Source organism: Rutidosis leptorrhynchoides, chromosome 10 (genome assembly GCF_046630445.1).
Source record: "Rutidosis leptorrhynchoides isolate AG116_Rl617_1_P2 chromosome 10, CSIRO_AGI_Rlap_v1, whole genome shotgun sequence".
Lineage (NCBI taxonomy): Eukaryota > Viridiplantae > Streptophyta > Magnoliopsida > Asterales > Asteraceae > Rutidosis > Rutidosis leptorrhynchoides.
In genome coordinates this window covers 9,284,326-9,309,899 of record NC_092342.1, presented here as the reverse complement: position 1 = coordinate 9,309,899, position 25,574 = coordinate 9,284,326, and the positions used below count along the sequence as shown (strand labels likewise).

The window sequence follows — 25,574 nt, the reverse complement described above, 5'->3', positions numbered from 1 at the left end:
TAGGTTTATCATAACAATCATTTCAATATGTTAATAGACCACAAGATTTCATAATCATAAACATAATACACTCGCAAGTGTATGTAAAGCATTCTAAGTGGTTGAGCACTTGGTAACCATACTTAACATTTAATCAACGTCGCATATTCCCTTTATTATGAAATCTCACTACACCGTACCAAGTGTAGTCACCAAAACGAAGTACTATGCAACCGTTGAATACTGGTCGTCTAGTCCAGTTGGGGTTGTCAGGCCCGATAGATCTATCAACAGGATTCGCGTTTACAATACCCATGTAAATAGTAGTTACCAAGCTACAGGGAAATATGCCAGTGGTACAACTCAACGTAGAATATATTTTTAAGTACTTGTGTCTATTTTGTAAACATTTATAAAAGCAGCGCATGTATTCTCAGCCCAAAAATATATATTGCAAAAGCAATTAAAAAGGGAGCAAATGAAACTCACTTTTGCCTTGAAGGTATTTAATTCGACTTGGTCTCCGATAGATATCACGAACCTAACCATATATATAATATATCAACATATTTTCTTTTTAAGTAATCGTTACATATATATATATATATATATATATATATATATATATATATATATATATATATATATATATATATATATACTTTTAATACTTTTATTATTTTCTTAGTCCGTAGTTAGCAGTCCGATGTTAGTGGTCCACAATTAGTTGATTAAATAAAATAAATAAAGACTCCATCGTATTCGTATTGATCAGAATTAATCTCGACCCATGGTACCATGTTGTCAAATGACGTGTTGCGTACATAAAGTACCGTGTTGTCAAATGACGTGTTGCGTACAATCATGAGGTCTTATGATTAATCTTCTCGTGTTCTTTACGGGTGGTCCTGAAATATATAAAATCAAATCATAAGTAATTATATATAAAATATCATATTAATTAGAAAAGATATGATTAATTTACTTTTTCTCCAAATATTTTCGTAGCTAAACTAGCTTCGGATACCCAATCTTGTTTTAGTCGTAGTTTCTTCATTACAACTCCGTTTTTGTTGGTTCAACTTGCCACTTCCTTGGATCGAGTCAAATTTTAAGAATATGAACTGAAAATACCTTAGTTTGTATTCAAAATCATAGGTTATAGGTCAAACTTTGGTGAAACTTATGAAAGTGATCATTTTCCATCATAAAAACAACATTTAATGATCATTTTTCTAAAAATACTTACACTTTGAGTTAAACCATGAAATTTTTATGTGTTAACATATTCATAAGAAATATCATTTTTCCAGAACATGAACTTCCAATTCAAAGTTCAAGATGGTTTTTAATTATCCAACCCAAAACAGCCCCCGGTTGCACTCCGACGACGTAGATTCAGTTTTTAAGATGTTCTTTGTAAAACCAAGTTATATCTTGTTAGGTTAGCATATCATTATGATATATTACAGGTCTTGAAGTGTTTTAAAAGTCAAGTTAGAAGGATCTATTTAGTTTGCGAACAAGTTTGAAATCATTCAAACTATGTTCTTGTTGTTAAAATTTTATACCACAAAATAAGATAGCTATATGAATATGAATTGAATAAGATTATGAGCAAGGTTACTACCTCAAGTTACTTGGACAAAGTTACTGCAAAAGATAAGAAATAATCTTGGAATCAAAGAGTGGTGGAGTTAGATCAAAAGGCTGGAAGTAAACTTCTTTAAATGGGTGGTTATTTTGATATGTTCTTGAAAGAGTTTTCTTATGGTGTTTAAGGCTTGTAATTGAAGCTAAATGATGGGGAAAATGCTTGGATATGATCAAGTATGAAGTTAGGAGTATTTTGAGAGAGAAATGAGGGTGTAGGTATGAGAAAATGGAGTGAAGAAATGGTGTTCATTTATAAAAACGTTTTTAGTTTATAAAGAAAGAAAAGGATTCCTAATTTTGTTTTCTTACTAATAATTCATACTACTTGACAAATCCTAGTTACCTCATATCTAGGGCAGTAATAATGTTGATTAGGATGTTGATTTGATGTGTATAAACCAATAGTAAATACGTATAGAAGCTGGGTATGATACGGGTACATATACCCTAGATATACGTATAGAAATCTTGAGGAAACGGAACGAGAATTCAAATATAGCTATCTTTTGTGAATATACTTATATTGTTTTATGTATTTAAGTCCTTAAAAAGTGATTAAATACATTATATATACGATACATGTATAAGCATTATAGATTATAAGTATATATATATAAAAGAATGTTACGTATAGTTATCGTTTTGAAAACTTAAGTTAGTAGTTTCAAAATATACTTATAACTCATTGTCATTAGTACACAATGAGATGTTAAATCATCCTTAGATCATGTTAAATATATATAAATACATATATATACACAAACGTATAATTATCGTATGTTATATAGTTCGTGATATCATCGGTCATATTGGACGGTCAAACGTTGTGTAAAACTCTTTTCAAAAACACAAGTCTCAATAATTTGGATTGCTTATCATGTTGGTATGGTTTAATTTATGTAAATATTAATCTCATAAGTATAATTTGGTCGAAAAATTCTGGGTCATTACATATATGCTCGACATGTATGTATCTATATATACAGGCATTGGCTAAGCAATACGATCATCGAAACATTACATTAACTTACATGGTATCCGGCCAATAATCACCCTCTTCTTCTTTCTGTAGCCGTACCCTTTATATCTTCATCTTCAATTTTTTTTTCAATGGCTGATCACAAATACCATCCTGCTTTCACTGTTTCAAACATCAAAAACCACATCCCTATTACACTAGAACTCAACAAATCACAATACACTACATGGGCAGAACTATTTAAAATTACCTGCACTGCCTTTGATGTCATCGACCATATCAACACTCCAGCCCAATCGTCTAATTCCACTGTCTCTGTAAACTCAAACACTCCAGATCCTGCAACCTGGAATCACCTACATGCAATTGTTCTCAATTGGATGTATGGTACCGTATCACTTGAAGTACTCAATTCAATTTTCGAATCTGGTTCAACAGCATCCAAAACCTGGTCACGAATTCAAAACCTCTTTCAAGACAACAAAAGTTCACGAGCTCTATATCTAAATCAGCAATTCACCAACATCAAACTCGATAATTTCCCAAACGTATCGCTTATTGCCAAGAACTCAAATCAATTGCGGATCAATTAGCTAACGTTGATGACAAAGTATCCGATCCCAAGATGGTTCTTCAATTAATCGCTGGTTTGAATGATAATTATGATATCATTGGATCTCAATTAGCTCACATCTCCCCTTTACCATCGTTTTATCAAGCTCGATTGATGTTACTTCTGGAAGAAGCCCGGAAACAAAAACAAACAATTCAATCATCGACTTCCTCAGAGTCGGCCCTAATCAACACCACTGCTAATCCAGTCTCTAATAAACCTGTTGCTATTATGAATCAATCATCATGAGGAAATGACTATCGAGGTCGTGGATCTAACCGAGGAAACTATCGAGGTCGAAACTCAAACTCACGTGGAAGAGGTCGCAGTTACGCTCAATACAACAACCCTAATTGGGCTTTACAGCCTCCATGGAATTGGCAACAGGCCCAACAGGCTCAATGGAACTATCCTCCTCCTTGCCCTTATCCAACATCGATGAAGCGACCCGTCCCAATCCATAAGGACGAATACAATAACATATGATTACATCGCGAGGTATTTGACCTCTATATGATACATTTTACAAACATTGCATTCGTTTTTAAAAGACAACCTTTCATTACATCGAAAGTTGACAGGTATGCTTACCAATTCATAATATATCCAAACTATAATGACTTAATCTGTCATTTACTTAATAATATTCTTTATTGAACTCTAGGACTTGAATGCAACGTCTTTTGAAATATGTCATGAATGACTCCAAGTAATATCTTTAAAATGAGCAAATGCACAGCGGAAGATTTCTTTCAAACCTGAGAATAAACATGTTTTCAAGTGTCAACCAAAAGGTTGGTGAGTTCATTAGTTTATCGTAATCCATCATTTCCATAATTTTAATAGACCACAAGATTTCATTTATTCAATAATCATACACTCATAAGTGTTTAAAATTCATTCATATGGATTGAACACCTGGTAACCGACATTAACAAAATGCATCTAGAATATCCCCATACATATAAATATCGAAGTACTAAAGCAGTTCAAATTCTCTGACTGGGGCGTGTCAAAGCCCATAGATCTATCTTTAGGATTCGCGTCAATTGGTGGCAATTATAATAAACACCAATTCTTAGGCTACCAAGTTCAACAAGGGTGATATCAGGTATAACAATTCAACCATAGAATGTAGTTCAATTACTTCTGTCTATTTCGTCAAACATTTATAAAAGCGCATGTATTCTCAGTCCCAAAGATATATATTGCAAAAGAATTTAAAAAGGGAGCAAATGAAACTCACAATACTGTATTTCGTAGTAAATATGCATATAACGGCACTGAACAAGTGCAAGGTTGGCTTCAGATTCACGAACCTATGTTAATTATATATATTTATATATTGGTCAATAACTGTCTAACAATTTAGGTCAGGTCATAGTGTATCACAATCCTAATGCTCGAGATTATCATGCAAAAGTCAACAAAAGTCAATTTAGCTCAAAATGATTTCCAAAATTTATACGTGTTTATTATATAACTTAAATATAGTCGTTTTATATATATTTAAATATATTTATCAGATTTTATTAAAGTAAATAATAAAAGTCATTTATTAAAAAAAATTATATTAAAAATTTATATATGATAAAAATATACTTTTATATATCTTAAGTAATAAAATTTATAAAGTTCTCTTAATATCATAAAAATATAATGGTATGTAATATTAATGTAATTATATTACGTGTGGTAAAAATATCTTTGTACACATATTTATTTGTTAAAATAATATCGATAATAATAATAATAATAATTAAAAGTTGTATTATTTTGTAATAATAATTATTATTATTATTCTAATAATAATAACAATATTTATATTTACTAATGATGATATTAATTATGATAAAAATGATAATTCTAATCGTGATAATCTTAATAATAACGATACTTTTTAATATTAAAAATAATAATATTTTATAAAAGTTATAATTCTATTCAAAATGATAATTTTAATGATAATAATAATACTAAAATGATAATAATAATGATATTGTATAATAACAATGATATTTATATTAAAAATGATAATTTTTAATACAAATGATAGTTTTAATATTAATGACACTTTTAATAATAATAACAATAAAATAATGAAAACGATATTTTTATCTAAATCAATATTGAAACGACCCGACCCAATCCATAGGGACGAATACAATAACATATGATTACATCGCGAGGCATTTGACCTCTATATGATACATTTTATAAACATTGCATTCTTTTGAAAAGATATACCATAAATGAATATTTAAAATTCAATGTTTTCGACATCTGATGATTTCTACATGTAGACAATCACCGTAAATAACAGTTTACAAGAATACTTCCGTTGACTATGCAGTCAAAATAAATACACGGTGATAATTTTGTGAATGCAATGCTTCCTCGAATAAAACATGTATGACTCCATGCACATGGTTTCTCTAACATATATTCAAACAGCGGAAGACTTCTAAGAACCTGAGAATAAACATGCTTTAAACGTCAACATAAAGTTGGTGAGATATAGGTTTAATGCTAGCAGCGTTATAAATATAGACCACAAGATTTCATATACATAAACGTTTTAATAAAAATATTCTAAGTGGTTGAGCACTTGATAACCATACTTAACATTTAATCAATGTCGCATATTCCCTTTATTATGAAATCTCACTACACTGTACCAAGTGTAGTCACCGAAACGAAGTACTGTGCAACCGTTGAATACTGGTCGTCCAGTCCGGTTGGGGTTGTCAGGCCTGATAGATCTATCAACAGGATTCGCGTTTACAATACCACATGTAAATAGTAGTTACCAAGCTACAGGGAAGTATGGCAGTGGTACAACTCAACGTAGAATATATTTTTTTATCACTTGTGTCCATAACGTAAATCATAAAATGCATGTATTCTCATCCCGAAATATTTAGAGTTTAAAAGTGGGACTATATACTCACTTTTGACTTGAAGGTATTTAACTCGACTTGGTCTCCGATAGATATCACGAACCTAACCATATATATATAATATATCAACATATTTTCTTTTCAAATAATCGTTACATATATATATATGTATATATATATATATATATATATATATATATATATATATATATATATATATATACTTATAATACTTTTAATATTTTCTTAATCCGTAGTTAGCAGTCCAATGTTAGTGGTCCACAATTAGTTGCTCAATAAAATAAATAAAGACCCCATCGTATTCGTATTGATCAGAATTAATCTCGACCCATGGTACCATGTTGTCAAATGACGTGTTGCGTACATAAAGTACCGTGTTGTCAAATGACGTGTTGCGTACAATCATGAGGTCTTATGATTAATCTTCTCGTGTTGTTTACGGGTGGTCCTGAAATATATAAAATCAAATCATAAGTAATTATATATAAAATATCATATTAATTAGAAAAGATATGATTAATTTACTTTATCTCCAAATATTTTCGTAGCTAAACTAGCTTCGGATACCCAATTTTGTTTTAGTCGTAGTTTCTTCATTACAACTCCGTTTTTGTTGGTTCAACTTGCCACTTCCTTGGATCGAGTCAAATTTTAAGAATATGAACTATAAATATCTTAGTTTGTATTCGAAATCACAGGTTATAGGTCAAACTTTGGTAAAACTTATGAAAGTGATCATTTTCCATCATAAAAACAACATTTAATGATCATTTTTCTAAAAATACTTACACTTTGAGTTAAACCATGAAATTTTTATGTGTTAACATATTCATAAGAAATATCATTTTTCCAGAACATGAACTTCCAATTCAAAGTTCAAGATGGTTTTTAATTATCCAACCCAAAACAGCCCCCGGTTGCACTCCGACGACGTAGATTCAGTTTTTAAGGTGTTTTTTGTAAAACCAAGTTATATCTTGTTAAGTTAGCATATCATTATGATATATTACAGGTCTTGAAGTGTTTTAAAAGTTAAGTTAGAAGGATCTATTTAGTTTGCAAACAAGTTTGAAATCATTCAAACTATGTTCTTGTTGTTAAAATTTTACAACATAAAATAAGATAGCTATATAATTATGAATCGAACAAGATTATGAACAAGGTTACTATCTCAAGTTACTTGGACAAAGTTACTGTAAGAGATAAGAAAAAATCTTGGAATCAAAGAGTGGTGGAGTTAGATCAAAAGGTTGGAAGTATATTTCTTCAAATGGGTGGTTATTTTGATATGTTCTTGAAAGAGTTTTCTTATGGTGTTTAAGGCTTGTAATTGAAGCTAAATGATGGGGAAAATGCTTGGAGATGATCAAGTATGAAGTTAGGAGTATTTTGAGAGAGAAATGAGGGTGTAGGTATGAGAAAATGGAGTGAAGAAATGGTGTTCATTCATAAAAACGTTTTTAGTTTATAAAGAAAGAAAAGGATTCCTAATTTTGTTTTCTTACTAATAATTCATGCTACTTGATAAATCCTAGTTACCTCATATCTAGGGCAGTAATAATGTTGATTAGGATGTTGATTTGATGTGTATATACCAATAGTAAATACATATAGAAGCTGAGTATGATACGGGTACATATACCCTAGATATACGTATAGAAATCTTGAGGAAACGGAATGAGAATTCAAATATACCTATTTTTTGTGAATATAATTATATTGTTTTATGTATTTAAGTCCTTAAAAAGTGATTAAATACATTATATATACGATAGATGTATAAGCATTATAGGTTATAAGTATATATATCAAAGAATGTTACGTATAGTTATCGTTTTGAAAACTTAAGTTAGTAGTTTCAAAATATACTTATAACTCATTGTCATTAATACACAATGAGATGTTAAACCATCCTTAGATCATGTTAAATATATATAAATACATATATATACACAAACGTATAATTATCGTATGTTATATAGTTCGTGATATCATCGGTTAAATTGGACGGTCAAACGTTGTGTAAAACTCTTTTCAAAAACACAAGTCTCAACAATTTGGATTGCTTATCATGTTGGTAAGGTTTAATTTATGTAAATATTAATCTCATAAGTATAAAACGATTGGAAAAATCTGGGTCGTTACAGTACCTACCCGTTAAATAAATTTCGTCTCCAAATTTGAATGGGATGGTCATGGCTGACAATAAGTATGTTTTCATGACGTATACGAGTTGGAAATTAGAGTTTTATTATCATCAAGTAATATTGATAAAGCAATTTGATTTTTGTGAAGAGTACGAGTGAGGCTATCACCAAAGGGTGAAATGAGTAGGTATAGATTCGTCATATCTTTTGACGTAGATAGGATTGATTTCCAAGTTCAAGAGATTTGGAGTAAAATCTTCATAATGAGATTTGATTCTTCGATAATCAAGAAAATTAGAATCCGCTTTAAATGAGATCATCTATTTTGATTGCTCTGTCGGATCTTTTACTATAAATCCACCTCCCTTCATTTCCTTACAACTCATACCTTCTATTCTTCCTCCCTCAATTCATACTTTAAAACATTTATCAGTATGCTTCATCCGGTACTGATCCTGGATATACTCTTAACTTTCATCTCTGTCATTCTTCTTTTTCATCTACCTCCGGAGGATTTTATTTATTTCTACTATTACCTTGGGGTTATAGTATTGTTAATTCTCCCATGCCTTTACGTTGTAATACGTATTGATATACATGGTTTGTAATTTATTTGTTGTTGTCGAGCTTTATATTTTCTTTTATATTCAACAGTTCCATACTTCTGTTTCCTCTTCCCGACTTCGAGTCAAGCGAATAATGGTCCGGAATTCGTAGGTATGGATTTTGAAATAAACATAGTTAATGTTCTAAGAAGGAAATAGTAATTGCACGATCTTGATTTGGTAAGTTACCAGAATGTCCGAAAAGATAGAAATATCAGGGAGATATGTTCTTAATATGTTTGGAGATTGGGTAGAATGTAAGAGTTGTGTAACATGGCACATGATGACGTTATGATCTGTGAATCATTATGTTCCATTTAGAAACTCAGCATGAATTACTGTAATATAATCACGTTGATCAAGTGTCATTATATTATACTAATTCATGCTTCAGTTTCCAACACTACTTCAAAACATTCATATTTTAAACTCGAATTTTTCAGAATTTAGAAACTAACACAGTTTTTTTTATGTTGTAACGCAAATATTGTGAAGAGATAAATGATTTTTGATGAGGATAGTTGGGAATATATCTTCAGGAATATCGGAGATATTTATAATGAAAAATACGATGATATCTTAGAATATCTAAGATCAGGGAATGACGCGAAAAATCTGTCTGTGAAGGTTTAGAATAAGGAGTAAGGTTTACTAACGGTTTTAGCAGACACTGAATCATTTGAATCCTTTGAAGGTAGATTTCGTCATTGTGATTTTTCCACGACCTCCTTTATACTTTGCTCAATCCGTTTTCCAGTACCAAATTTTTCGTTCGAGCTTTTCCAATCTATTATTCTTTATTGTCAAACTTCTGACTGTAATTGTTGTTTACTGTCTTTACCACTTTATCAGTCTTTTCCAAAACTTAATAGCACTAATTCGTAGACTGGAGCATTTTTCAGAAACTTCACATTTGAAATATGTAATTCTTGGGGATAGACGTTGTGTGTGTGTATATATATATATATATATATATATATATATATATATATATATATATATATATAACTGCCGAAATAGAAATGCTGCGAGACTTCAAAATACCAATTGTTGATTCCGCCAAAGGGGTAACGAGTTGCTGGTACATCTGCTGATAATGTCGTGGAATATAAAAGGTTCCCTGGTAACAAAAGGGTAATCGTATGTATTACAGGTTATAATAAGGCTACTTCGAATGGAAAGTCGAGGTTGACTTGCTGAAACTGTGACAAAATTTGCTATTTTGAAAAGGAATCGCAAAGTTATTTTTGCTAATAAATGCTAAAAGATTTAACGTGGATACGTGTTAAATTATGTCCTTGGTTTCGAGAGCTTTTCAGGTGCAAGACTACGGGTAATGTGTGGTTGGATCATCATCTCGATTGTCCATTGTTTGAAGTGTCTTCAGGAATTTTGAATGGTTTGATCATAGATTGTAATCGTTAATATACATTAGGGGTGTTCATCGGTTCGGTTTTCGGTTTGTTCGGTTTATTCTGTTCGGTGTATTTGGTTTTGAAATTTTTTTGGGCAAAACCGAAAACCGAATTCAAAGTTAAAACCGAACCGAACCGAAAACCGAATTCGAAATCGGATTCGGTTCGGTTTTTGGTTAAAACCGAATATTATGAAAAAGTTGAAAACGTTGGTAGTTTAATTGTGACGTTATTGATGTCTTAGTTATTTATATCCTAAAACAATGATGTACTATTAAATTATTCAGAAACCGACAATTTATTAATATTTACAGCTTAATTATGACGTTTACTGTTTCTGTTATTAAGAAGAAGAACAAAATAATTTGAGTAACATAATTATAATGTGAGCTACCAAATCGTTATATGAGTGAAAACATATATTATTGATTGGATCCCAAGTGATAATGATATTAAAACATAAATATACAAATAGATATATAAAAATTTTGAATTCGGTTTTGAATTCGGTTTTCGGTTAAACCGAATTCATAATTTTCAAAACCGAAAACCAAACCGAAAACCGAATTCAAATTCGGTTTCGGTTTGACTCGATCCGAAAACCGTTTTTCAAATTCGGTTTGGTTTTTTTCCGGTTTGGTTTCGGTTTGATTTTCGGGTTCCACGGTTTTAAACCAAATACTGACCATCCCTAATATACATATGATGTTTTAGGACTTTGAATGATACAAATATTTTTCTGGGTTCCAAGAATCGAATGAGGTTCTAGCATAGTTTTGAAGTCAAAGTATAGTTTTGAAAGATGTAAGAGTCCTAAGAGTGATGTCTTCTGTTAAGTCTTGACTTGGATTTCGTTTTGTCGTAATCAAATTTGGATGAGAATGGTTGTTTTGATTTCTATGAAAGAATGTATATTATTGTGAAGGTAGTGAGTATAGTTGATGATTGTTGAATCAGAGTCGAAGAATATAATCATATTAATTGTGAATTTATATATCTCTCGGGTATTACCTACCCGTTAAAAAAAAAATTCACAAGTAATGTTTTGTACCAGAGAATTTTATTACAATCTTTATGAAAATATATGTACATATATATCTTCTTCAGATGTAATCATGAATTTAATAAGTCAATATAATATTAGACTCATTTGATTTTCGGTTTGAGCTAGAATAAGTAATCTCTAAAACGATTAGGAACCACATATTCTTCACAGAATATTAATGAAGTTATGGATCAATACTTCATTATTTATTCTTATATATATTTCCTTAGTGAATCATGCTGATACTCATTGAACTCTTGCTAACTTCGCAAGATATGAATGTTGTTTCCCAGTAAGCTTCGAGTACATTGAAGATGAAAGTGTAAAATCAAACATATTATTGAATAATACACTTGGTTTATTATAAAACGAAATTCATTGAATTGAAACATGGATTGTAGTTAATGATGATTAAGTTGCTGACGAAGAACGTACATCATTGCATATTTGTAATATGAATTTAAACGAGTAGTATCTACCCTTTTTCAATTCATACTTAATAGCTTAGTACGAAAAGATTTATTTTGGTTTCCGAATTCATATATATAAAATATTTATATAAATTCTTCAGAAGAATGAGTTAATACTTCATAACTCGTTGATGCAATATACGCGTTATTGATGATGTCCACGGTGATTCTTGAACTGGTGGAGCTTGTGATTTTAAAGTTGCTGACGATTCTAACGATGTTGACAGCACTGACTGTGTTGGTGAGGCTAAGGGTACTGCTGATGCTGTTGGTAAAACAAGTCTAGCTTGTACCTTACGCATCATTCTTGTCAGGGTTTCTACTCTTCCTTTTATCATTTCTGTCCACTCATCTGATTTATGGTTAAGGCAGAAATAGGTAATCTCTATGTCTTTAGAGATTACATAATCACCATAGAATGTTTCTTCGATGAAGTTATGAATCAATACTTCATCGTTTGTTGTTGTTGGTACTTCTTGGTATCTATGGTGCGTGTGATGTTGATATTCGAGGTACGGATGGTGATATTGAGGCGTGTGATGCGGATGTGATTGTTGGTGGTGGTAATGATCCTGTTGATGTTGATGATGGTGATAACATTGATGCCGGTGATGCTGCTGGTGCTTAGGGTATTGAGGCTTGCGATGATGATGTTATTGACGGTACTGGTTATGCTGCTGATGCTGCTGATGGTGTTTGTAACCTTCGTACAGTATTCTCCAAAGCCACTACCCGAGTGCGAAGCTCATTGACTTCTTCTATTACACCGGGGTGATTGTCGGTTCGAACAAGTGGCTAAATAAAATATAAAATTTGATGTAGTATATAATCGTGACGAGATACTCTGGAAATGAGAGAGAAAATGGTTTCTCGAACAGATTCGCCGGTAAGTGCTTCAGGTTCATCGTCAAGAGGGCAATTTGGTGGATGGAAGGGATCACCTTCTTCTTGTCTCCAATGATTGAGGAGGCTACGAATCCATCCCCAATCCATCCAAAATAGATGATGACTGATTGGTTGATCCATTCCGGTCACACTGCTTTCAGAGCTTGAGTGGTATTCCATATCGGAATCCGAGGGACTTCAACTAGTGACGAGTTCCATTTCGTATGATTGAATAAAGGATTTTTCGATATGAAATGATTTTCCGACTATCGGGTGGTATTCTAATTATATAGAATATCCACATATATAGAACAAAAGATCTCATAGATTACGGAGGGATTTACGGAATATGTCAGACAAAGTTTACAGTAACAGATACGCGTAGATATGAATTAGCAAATACGCTAAGTTATGAATTTTGTCTATACACCATTCATGCAATGAATGCAGTAAGATGCGTTTAGACTTAAGATGATAAGCAGGTAATTTCCTACAGATGATAAGTAGATGATTTTCGACACAAAATGATAAGCAAAATTTTGACATGCAGACACGGTCGAAGTCCAGACTCACTAATGCAACCTAACGACTTATCAGTTAGACACACTAATGCAGATCTGGTTCGCTAAGACCACCGCTCTGATACCACATGAAACGACCCGACCCAATCCATAGGGACGAATACAATAACATATGATTACATCGCGAGACATTTGACCTCTATATGATACGTTTTATAAACATTGCATTCTTTTGAAAAGATATACCATAAATGAATATTTAAAATTCAATGTTTTCGACATCTGATGATTTCTACATGTAGACAATCACCGTAAATAACAGTTTACAAGAATACTTCCGTTGACAATGCAGTCAAAATAAATACACGGTGATGATTTTGTGAATGCAATGCTTCCTCGAATAAAACATGTATGACTCCATGCACATGGTTTCTCTAACATATATTCAAACAGCGGAAGACTTCTAGGAACCTGAGAATAAACATGCTTTAAACGTCAACATAAAGTTGGTGAGATATAGGTTTAATGCTAGCAGCGTTATAAATATAGACCACAAGATTTCATATACATAAACGTTTTAATAAAAATATTCTAAGTGGTTGAGCACTTGATAACCATACTTAACATTTAATCAACGTCGCATATTCCCTTTATTATGAAATCTCACTACACTGTACCAAGTGTAGTTAAACGAAGTACTGTGCAACCGTTGAATACTGGTCGTCCAGTCCGGTTGGGGTTGTCAGGCCCGATAGATCTATCAACAGGATTCGCGTTTACAATACCACATGTAAATAGTAGTTACCAAGCTACAGGGAAGTATGGCAGTGGTACAACTCAACGTAGAATATATTTTTTATCACTTGTGTCCATAACGTAAATCATAAAATGCATGTATTCTCATCCCGAAATATTTAGAGTTTAAAAGTGGGACTATATACTCACTTTTGCCTTGAAGGTATTTAACTCGACTTGGTCTCCGATAGATATCACGAACCTAACCATATATATATAATATATCAACATATTTTCTTTTCAAGTAATCGTTATATATATATATATATATATATATATATATATATATATATATATATATATATATATATATATATATATATATATATATATATATACTTATAATACTCCGTAGTTAGCAGTCCGATGTTAGTGGTTCACAATTAGTTGCTCAATAAAATAAATAAAGACCCCATCGTATTCGTATTGATCAAAATTAATCTCGACCCATGGTACCATATTGTCAAATGACGTGTTGCGTACATAAAGTACCGTGTTGTCAAATGACGTGTTGCGTACAATCATGAGGTCTTATGATTAATCTTCTCGTGTTGTTTACGGGTGGTCCTGAAATATATAAAATCAAATCATAAGTAATTATATATAAAATATCATATTAATTAGAAAAGATATGATTAATTTACTTTATCTCCAAATATTTTCGTAGCTAAACTAGCTTCGGATACCCAATCTTGTTTTAGTCGTAGTTTCTTCATTACAACTCCGTTTTTGTTGGTTCAACTTGCCACTTCCTTGGATCGAGTCAAATTTTAAGAATATGAACTGAAAATACCTTAGTTTGTATTTGAAATCACAGGTTATAGGTCAAACTTTGGTAAAACTTATGAAAGTGATCATTTTCCATCATAAAAACAACATTTAATGATCATTTTTCTAAAAATACTTACACTTTGAGTTAAACCATGAAATTTTTATGTGTTAACATATTCATAAGAAATATCATTTTTCCAGAACATGAACTTCCAATTCAAAGTTTAAGATGGTTTTAATTATCCAACCCAAAACAGCCCCCGGTTGCACTCCGACGACGTAGATTCAGTTTTTAAGGTGTTCTTTGTAAAACCAAGTTATATCTTGTTAAGTTAACATATAATTATGATATATTACAGGTCTTGAAGTGTTTTAAAATTTAAGTTAGAAGGATCTATTTAGTTTATAAACAAGTTTGAAATCATTCAAACTATGTTCTTGTTGTTAAAATTTTACAACATAAAATAAGATAGCTATATAATTATGAATCGAACAAGATTATGAACAAGGTTACTACCTCAAGTTACTTGGACAAAGTTACTGTAAGAGATAAGAAAAAATCTTGGAATCAAAGAGTGGTGGAGTTAGATCAAAAGGTTGGAAGTATATTTCTTCAAATGGGTGGTTATTTTGATATGTTCTTGAAAGAGTTTTCTTATGGTGTTTAAGGCTTGTAATTGAAGCTAAATGGTGGGGAAAATGTTTGGAGATGATCAAGTATGAAGTTAGGAGTATTTTGAGAGAGAAATGAGGGTGTAGGTATGAGAAAATAGAGTGAAGAAATGGTGTTCATTCATAAAAACGTTTTTAGTTTATAAAGAAAGAAAAGGATTCCTAATTTTGTTTTCTTACTAATAATTCATACTACTTGACAAATCCTAGTTACCTCATATCTAGGGCAGTAATAATATTGATTAGGATGTTGATTTGATGTGTATATACCAATAGTAAATACATATAGAAGCTGGGTATGATACGGGTACATATACCCTAGATATACGTATAGAAATCTTGAGGAAACGGAATGAGAACTCAAATATAGCTATCTTTTGTGAATATACTTATATTGTTTTATGTATTTAAGTCCTTAAAAAGTGATTAAATACATTATATATACAATACATGTATAAGCATTATAGGTTATAAGTATATATATCAAAGAATGTTACGTATAGTTATCGTTTTGAAAACCTAAGTTAGTAGTTTCAAAATATACTTATAACTCATTGTCATTAGTACACAATGAGATGTTAAACCATCCTTAGATCATGTTAAATATATATAAATACATATATATACACAAACGTATAATTATCGTATGTTATATAGTTCGTGATATCATCGGTTAAATTGGACGGTCAAGCGTTGTGTAAAACTCTTTTCAAAAACACAAGTCTCAACAATTTGGATTGCTTATCATGTTGGTAAGGTTTAATTTATGTAAATATTAATCTCATAAGTATAAAACGATTGGAAAAATCCGGGTCGTTACAAATATCTTACAATATTTTAATTTCATCATGACGCTTATACTCATTATTTTCTAATCAATTTGTTTAGTAGCTTTTCGTCTTCGTTTATATAGCATTCATAATAATGATAATAATGTTAATCATGTTAATTAGATGATATTAATATTAGTTTTAAAAATAATAATTATGATAACACTAATGATAATACTAATAATTACTATAATGATAATAATAATAATAATAATAATAATAATAATAATAATAATAATAATAATAATAATAATAATAACTAGGTTATAATTACGTTAGTATTAATAATAACAATAACGATTTTTAATGATAATATTTATATTGATAATGATCATAATAATAATTTTTAGATAATAATAATGACGACGATAATAACGACGATAGAAATAATAATCATTTTAACAATAATAATACTAAAATTAATAATAATTCAGTTGACTATATCTTTTTCCGTTCATCGAAATCACACGAGTTCTAAATGAAAAGTTCTTAATTTTTTGCTAGCTTTTCAACGACATGCATATCCTATACCTTATCTCAATAGCATATGTATCTAATTCAGGATTCAACATAACCTAACTAACAACAATATCAAACGTACAAGCATGCATAATCCTATATACTCGAGCACTAGTCAGGGATACACTAATAATATATAAAAGTTAAGTTATGAGTGCTCACGTATCAATATTGGGATTCAATATTGCAGGAAAGTACGTAGACGCAACGACAATGATGAACGTTAGGTTGACCTCCCGAGCAATACCCTCGAACAATACTCATAACCTCCATACTATAACCCATAATTTCCTTAGCTCTATCCCGTTTGAAAACTTATTTTGAAATCGCCTGAACATAACTCCGTCGTAGTATTTTATGTATACTAATAATATCTTGAAATAATACTGAGTAAATATATATATGTAAATCAATTGAGAGAGTTTAGAGAAATGTATTTTCAAGTTTCTATGAAATAATGAAACATACTGAATTCTATTTATAATAGATTTTTGAATTATTAAAGTATGAATTATTAAAGTGTGAATTATTAAAGTATGAATTATTAAAGTATGAATTATTAAAGTGAATTATTAAATTTAAAGTAAAGTAAAAGTAAAGTAAAAATAAAGTAAAGGTAAAGTTAAAGTATAGTGAAAGTATAAAACTATGTACGTATAATACGCGTATAAATATATAATATTAATTTAAATCGTTATATATTTAATAAAATAAAATATAAATATCGTTATCTTTATCATACTGGTTAAGAAATGAGTTGTCAAAAGTAGTTCTAGATATTTATAAAAGTTATATACATTTTAATGATAAAGTTCTTTTTAAACTGAAAACGTTTTTGTACGTTTGAAACTAAATCAAATAAATATGATAATTTTATTTTCCAAAACTAAATATATTTAAGAATCATTTTGTTAAAATGTTAAATTAATGGAAATCGTTATATCATAAAATGTTTTAGAAAAGTAGAATTATATATTCATAAATGGTTTCAAGTTTTTAATTTACAGTTTAATCGTGAATAGTAGGGTTAAGTCTAAAGGATACTCAAACGTACGAAATCATTCTAATGTAAAACATCGATATCTATTTTCTAAGTTATCTATATTCCATAGTATTACTTTCATATTAAATATTATGAAAGCTAATAGTTACCGTATCAAAAGTCACGAGGATAATATTGTAAATTATGAATTGGAAATCAAACAGAAATCTCCACTAACCCTTGTCTAGTTCCCGTTACTTGACACTTTTATTCTTACTTGTAAATCACTTTACCAAATATTTCGAATACCGTTAAAAAGGAAAGGTTTCCTAAATTAAAGTGGACCTCTCAACAGAGACACGTATATCATATAATAATGTATCTTGATAATTCAATCATTTGATATTATCTTATAATTCCGTCGTCAAATACGATCATGTAAAGTATTATACCTAATACTTTGTTAACGTTTTCAAGTTATAATATATATATATATACATATATATATATATACATATATATATATATATACATATACATATATATACATACATATATATATATATATATATATATTCCAATCCAATTATAATGGTTTGTGAATCGTCAGGGTTTGGTCAAGGTTAAATGAATGGATGAACACAGTTTAAAAATTTTGAGATTCAACATTACAGACTTTGCTTATCGTGTCGGAAACATATAAAGATTAAAGTTTAAATTTGGTAGGAAATTTTTGGGTTGTCACAATCAAGCTGGACCAGGCCTGTTTTAAATCAAGCAGGCTTATTGGGCTCCAGGCCTACGCAGGCCCCCTCTGTTTCTTCAGAAACTTATGTACCTAATGATATCGAAAGTGCAATGCACACAATGTCACTTCATCCACCTGAGGATACATAGTACATGGATACGGGATCGACTTCACACATGACTTCTAGCTCAGGTAATCTAAACTCTTATTCTCCTATATGTTTGTCTAAACAGGTATTTGTCGGAAATGGCCAAACTATTCCAATCAAAGGTTTCGGTCATACTCAACTCCGTCACCCCTCACAAACTATATCCTTATGCAATATACTTCATGTTCCTAATATAATTAAAAATCTTATCTATGTTCGTCGTTTATCTATTAACAATAAAATTTCTTTGGAATTTGACCCTTTTGGTTTTACTGTAAAGGAATTCCCGAAGGGCAGGCCCATCCTCCGATGTGATAGCCATGGCGACCTATATCCACTCACCACCTCCACACTCCGCCAAATAAAGAATCATCAATCTACATTTATTGCTTTACCATCCAACGTATGGCATCATCGTCTAGGACATCCGGGCGCTAATGTTTTACGTTCACTTAGAAATAACGAATTTATTCAATGTAATAAGACTATGTCTTATTCTCTTTGTGAATCTTATGTATTTGGAAAACATATTAAATTGCCATTTATTTCATCTACTTCGAGCACTTTATTACCTTTTGACATAATACATAGTGATTTATGGACTTCACCTATATTAAGCACAGCCGGACATCGCTATTATGTACTCTTTCTCGATAATTTTTCCAATTACCTTTGGACATTTCCAATAGGTAGCAAATCGGATGTCTATTCAATATTTCTAAAATTTAGTGCTTACATTAACACCCAATTTGGCAAGTCCATCAAAACCTTTCAATGTGACAATGGTACAGAATACAAAAATAAATCCTTTTATCAATTTTTGCCACTAACGGTATGGATTTTCATTTCTCATGTCCACACACTTCTTCTTAAAATGGAAAATTTGAAAGAAAAATACGGGCAATCAATAATACAATACGGACTTTACTCTCTCACGCATCTATACCACCTTCTTTTTGGCATCACATATTACAAATGGCCACTTATATTTTAGATATTCTTCCCTCTCGCCTCTTAAAATTTCAATCTCCAAAGCAAATCCTTTACTCTAGAAATCCCTCATATGATCATCTTCGAATATTCGGATGTCTATGTTATCCGCTATTGCAGTCCAAAACCATAAATAAACTTCAACCCCGATCCACTCCATGTGTCTTTCTAGGGTATCCACAAAATCATCGTGGGTATAAATGTTATGATATAAAAACCAAAAAATTATTCATCTCACTTCATGTTTTGTTTGACGAAACTAAATTTCCCTTTGCTCAAATATCTTCCTCGACACCTTCTAACTATACATTCCTCCAAGAACCACTCAATCCAATATTCACTCACACACCTATGACACAAACTACCACTCATTCTACATCTCCATTACCCACTGATCAGTCCACTTCTGGGCCTCCCTTACACACGAGCCCAACAACAAACACATCATCTACTGGGCCCGGCACTCCTCCCGGCCCATCACCATCTAATGACCAAACATATGGGCTTACACATCCTATTAGCCCATCCTCTCCTTCAGTCACCTATTCAAATAATACATACCACATGACTCCTTTACATACTCATGAGTCTACTGAATCTTCCTCTTCATCACAATATACGTCTCCCTTGTCCAATCCGCCTTCTCTTGCTCCCTCACCAAACGCACCACCTCCACCTCCACCTCCTGCTCGGATTGTCACTCGTAGTATGCATGGCATCTTTAAACCTAAAACTCAATTTAACCCGTCAAACACCACCTCCTTATCTCCTAATCCAACCACTCCCAAAGAATCCATCTTGGACCCTCATTGGAATAAAGCCATGACCGACGAATATTAGACACTCATGGAAAATAAGACTTGGATTCTTGTACCTAGAACTAATGATATGAAATTTATTCGTAGTATGTGGATTTTCAGGCACAAATTTAGATCTGATGGTTCATTGGAGCGTTACAAAGCTCGTTTAGTTGGTGATGGTCGTACACAAACAGTTGGTGTTGATTGAAACGAGACTTTTAGTCCCGTGGTTAAACCCGCCACCATACGGGTTGTTCTAAGCATCGCCTTATCGAAATCATGGTTAATTAATCAACTTGATGTCAAAAATGCATTTTTACACGGCCATCTTCATGAGACAGTTTACATGCATTAACTGTACGGTTTTCGAGACCATAACAAACCCGGTCACGTATGCCTTCTAAAACGTTCGTTATATGGTTTAAAGCAGCCACCACTTGCTTGGTATGAAAGGTTTGGTGTGTTTGTTTCTACTATTGGGTTTCAACATAGTCGCTCCGACAACTCTCTGTTTATTTATCAATGCAATAATGAAGCTGCATATCTGTTACTATACGTTGATGACATTATTCTAGTCACCTCGTCGACTTCTCTATGTACATTTATCATGGCACTTCTTGCTAGGGAATTCGCAATGAAAGATCTGGGTAACCTAAGTTATTTTCTTGGTATTCATGTTAGTCGTAATTCCGAAGGGCTGTTTTTAAATCAAAACAAATATGCATCTGAAATAATTGAACGTGCGGATTTAGTCAATTGCAATCCGGTTAAGACACCAGTTGATACAAATGGAAAACTAAGCAGTTCTAAAGGAAAACCATATTCAAAACCTACTCTCTATCGAAGCTTATGTGGAGCTCTACAATATCTCACTTTTACACGGCCCGACATCTTTTATGTGGTACAACAGGTTTGTTTACACATGCACGATCCCAGGGAATGTCATATGGATGCTCTTAAAAGAATTATACGCTATATACAGGGCACCTTTTCTTTCGGCCTGCAACTAACCAGGTCGTCCATTCAGTCTCCCGTTTCTTACACAGATGCAGACTGGGGCGGATGCCCCAATACACGCCGATCAACATCTGGCTATTGTGTATTTTTAGGTGATAATATGATATCTTGGTCTTCAAAATGACAACCAACTGTCTCCCGGTCCAGTGCTGAGGCCGAATACAGAGGGGTTGCAAATGTGGTCTCCGAATCTTGTTGGATACATAACTTATTATTAGAACTGCGCGTTTCTCTTTCGAAAGCTACATTGGTTTTTTGAGACAATGTGAGTGCAATCTTCTTATCCAGAAATCCTATCCAGCATCAACGCGCCAAACACATTGAAATGGATATACACTTTGTTCATGAAAAAGTTGCACGGGGCCACATCCGTGTTCTTCACGTTCCCACTCGTTTTCAGATTGCGGACATTTTCACTAAGGGGATACCTCGTATTTTATTTGAAGATTTTAGAAACAGTCTAAGCATTCGTCCACCTCCAACTTAGCCTGAGGGGCTATATTAGACAGATACACACGACTTGCTGTACACGTCTATTTTGATTGTATACACATATGATATTAGTTGTACATTATAATTTCCATAGATAGGTGATCTTGCATATACATTCCAAAATTGTAGGATATGCTCAACATGTATGTATCTATATATACAGGCATTGGCCAAGCAATACGATCATCGAAACATTACATTAACTTACAAAAAGTGTGTTACTATGAGTTTTAATTATTATGTGTGAAAGTCTCCTGAGATTAATACCAACTTTTCATATTTTCATATATTAAATAATGAATAATATACCACCTTTTCATATTCCTACATTAACTAATTGCCTTAAACACAATTAAATGCGGTACTTTTTCATTTCTTACGCTTCATTACACATATGATCCATAAATGATAATCAAATCATCCTAATTACTAATACAAAATTGTAGTATATAAAAGGAGTGAAACAACCCAACCCGTATTCCATACGATAATTTTTTTTTTCTTTTATACAATACACATTTACGCGCCAATTAAATATGTAAACCATTCCACAAGTTCCATTTAAACGTACAACAATTTAAATGTTTACCAAAGGCACAAAGGCCAGTAATTAAGTTTAATACAAGTTTGACCTACTACAATGATAGTTTATAATCCAAACGACATTCGAGCATGGTTTGGGGCTAAACTACCCAAAACGTTAGGCCACTTCGAAAGCTATCCAAAAAGCACCCCCTGTCAACACAAACGGGAGACAACTAATCCAACTGTATGCCCTTACCCTTGTCTAAGCTGGAACCTATAAAAATGGTAAACAACGAGAGGGTAAGCAATGCTTAGTGAATGCAATAGTTATACATACATATATATAACCCATCTATTTGCAATCACAAATAAAAAATACCTCACACGAACATGTAACTCACATAGCAAGTCAATCATACCCGAAATACCAACAAGTCGTACATTGACACCAAATTTCATTAGCATATACTTAACACCATATATATATATATATAATGCTAAACGATCACAACACAATATGGTTAACCATAACGCTATGGTGCTACCGGCACGTGGTTCACACCATACGCATTTGAGTCTCACTCTTTTATAGTGCTACCGGCACATGGTTCACACTTTGACGCTACCGGCACGTGGTTCACGCCTCATTTTATAGTGCTACCGGCACGTGGTTCACACTTGATGCTACCGGCACGTGGTTCACATCCTATATCCGTCACATACATGTTATGGCACTACCGGCACATGGTTCATACCATAACATTCACAAATAAACACGCCATATACATGAACGTATAATTATTCCACTCACCTTGTCACAAGGATGATGATTTAGCACTTCCGAGCTTCAACGCAATGTACCTAAATCATTAAGTGCACATTCAATTTCACAACTAGTGGGATTAACCACAATACTTCCACTTGAGCATTTAATGACCCAATTTGCATTAAATGACTCAACATTCACAACCGCCCATAAATGGCCAAGACTCGACTTTAATCACTAAGACTATTGAATTAAAGTCTATTAACTTCAATTAACACAAAACTTAGGGTAATCCATACCCATTTCATCTAATTAGGTCAACTAGTACCTTTTGACTCATTTTATAATACTTAGACTCACAATCAAGTCAAACTTACTCATTAACACTTCTTTCATAAATCTTAAAGTGCATTAGTGACTAATAACATCAATTGACACTTACAACCTCAAATCACAAGGCAAAAACCCTAGATTGTAGCTATTAGGGTTTCATTACAACAACATAAACCAAACTCACCTGTTTTACCACCAAATGGGTCTTACAAATCTCTAGTAACCAAAACCCTAGCCATTAACCAATTAAAACTCAAAACTTAGAGTTAGAACTTACCGAGACTATCAACGTGTAGCTAGAGACGCAAGGAACAACTTTAATTCTTGCTCCAAAGATCAACCCTTAATCCTTCACTCTCAAATCTCACTTTTAATCCAAATGGGTTTTAAGTTTTGGGAGAGAAATTGGAAAGAAAAGAGAAAAGAAATTAAATTAAATGAACAAGTGGTGGAGGTTTAATGCTCCTATCAGATCTACACGTTAAATTACCAATTTGCCCCTTAAATTTATTTAATTTGAGCTAGAATCGGAGTCAGAACTGCAGAGGTGCCGCGGCGCGACCTAACGAAGGAAAAACGACCCCTTTTAACTTAACTTCTGATCTGGAATTGCTTTATATGTCGCGGCGCGACCCAGTTTGTTGCGGCGCGGCATTAGCCGTCACCTGGACACCTCGACAAACTTAAGCAAATTTTGATTTTATTTAATTCGTACACTTAAATCCCGCTTCCTATATTCGCCTAACCTTCAACAATGGTCTCACAAGACTTAACGCTATCAAAACCCACGTATAAACTTGTATATGCACCCATTATCAAGTATATATATATATATATATATATATACACACACACAATTTCGCATAATCTAGCGAGTTACAAACGTACAATGATTTAGTATGTACCTTTCGATATGTACGGGAAAAACGGGATGTTACAACTCTCCCCCACTTGAATCGGAGCGCGTCCTCCGGATCCAAGCCGCATGACAAGCTGGAAGATAAACCAACACAAACTCTTCGGGCTCCCAAGTGAACTCGGAACCATTACTACGACGCCATTGAACCTTAAAAGTCCTTACCTCTTTATGTCTCAATCTTTTGACTTTCTCATCAAGTATGGCAATCGGTTCCTCGATATACTCTAACTTATTATTTAGCTCAATCTCATCTAATGGCACCCAAGATGAATCATCCGCAAGACACTTAAGGAGATGGGAAACATGAAATGTATTATGGATCCCCGCAAGCTCTTCGGGTAATTCCAAACGGTACGCGACTTCACCAACACGAGCTAAAACCTTAAATGGTCCAATAAACCGAGGAGCTAACTTTCCCCATTTTCAAAATCGAATAATACCTTTCCATGGAGAAACTTTAAGCATCACCATGTCACCTTCTTGAAATTCGATCGTTCGTCTACGTTTATCGGCATAAGATTTTTGCCTATCTTGAGCCTTTTTCAAATGCTCTCGAATCACATCAATCTTGATATTTGTCTCTAAAACCAAATCGGTACTCCCAATTTCCTTTTGTCCCACTTCACCCCAACAAATCGGGGTTCGACACCTACGCCCATAAAGCATCTCATAAGGTGGCATCCCGGTACTAGTATGATAACTATTATTGTACGAGAATTCCACCAAAGGCAAATGCTCATCCCAACTACCACCGAAATCAATAATGCACGCTCGTAACATATCTTCCAAAGTTTGATTCGTACGTTCGATTTGACCGTCCGTTTGAGGATGATACGCCGTGCTGAATTTCAATTGCGTACCCATATCTTCATGAAACTTTTCCCAAAACCGAGATGTAAAACTAGTATCTCGATCCGAAATAATAGATATAGGAACTCCATGTCGAGAGATTACTTCCTTGATAAACAACTTAGCCAAGGTCTCCGACGATATCGCTTCCTTAATGGGAAGAAACAAAGCACTCTTCGTCA

At 32.5% G+C, this 25,574-nt stretch overlaps 2 protein-coding genes across 2 annotated transcripts; both read left to right on the top strand.

Moving 5' to 3' along the window:
• Nucleotides 1-2,745: 2,745 nt before the first annotated feature.
• Nucleotides 2,746-3,207, top strand: LOC139870013 (uncharacterized). The gene has a single exon (XM_071857867.1). The coding sequence runs from the start codon at nucleotides 2,746-2,748 to the stop codon at nucleotides 3,205-3,207; it is 462 nt and encodes a 153-aa protein (XP_071713968.1).
• Nucleotides 3,208-20,537: 17,330 nt separating this feature from the next.
• LOC139870012 (uncharacterized mitochondrial protein AtMg00810-like) lies at nucleotides 20,538-21,632 on the top strand. Its single transcript, XM_071857866.1, has 2 exons — nucleotides 20,538-20,684; nucleotides 20,922-21,632. The coding sequence occupies exons 1-2, from the start codon at nucleotides 20,538-20,540 to the stop codon at nucleotides 21,630-21,632; spliced, it is 858 nt and encodes a 285-aa protein (XP_071713967.1).
• The last annotated feature ends 3,942 nt before the right edge of the window (nucleotides 21,633-25,574 follow it).

What these genes read in the sequence shown, in the direction of transcription:
- LOC139870013 (XM_071857867.1), top strand. Translation starts at nt 2,746, where the DNA reads ATGGCTGATCACAAATACCATCCTGCTTTCACTGTTTCAAACATCAAA.
- LOC139870012 (XM_071857866.1), top strand. Translation starts at nt 20,538, where the DNA reads ATGGAAAATAAGACTTGGATTCTTGTACCTAGAACTAATGATATGAAA. An exon ending in GTGATGGTCGTACACAAACA is followed by an intron (nt 20,685 to 20,921) that starts GTTGGTGTTGAT and finishes GGTTTAAAGCAG; the next exon opens with CCACCACTTGCTTGGTATGA.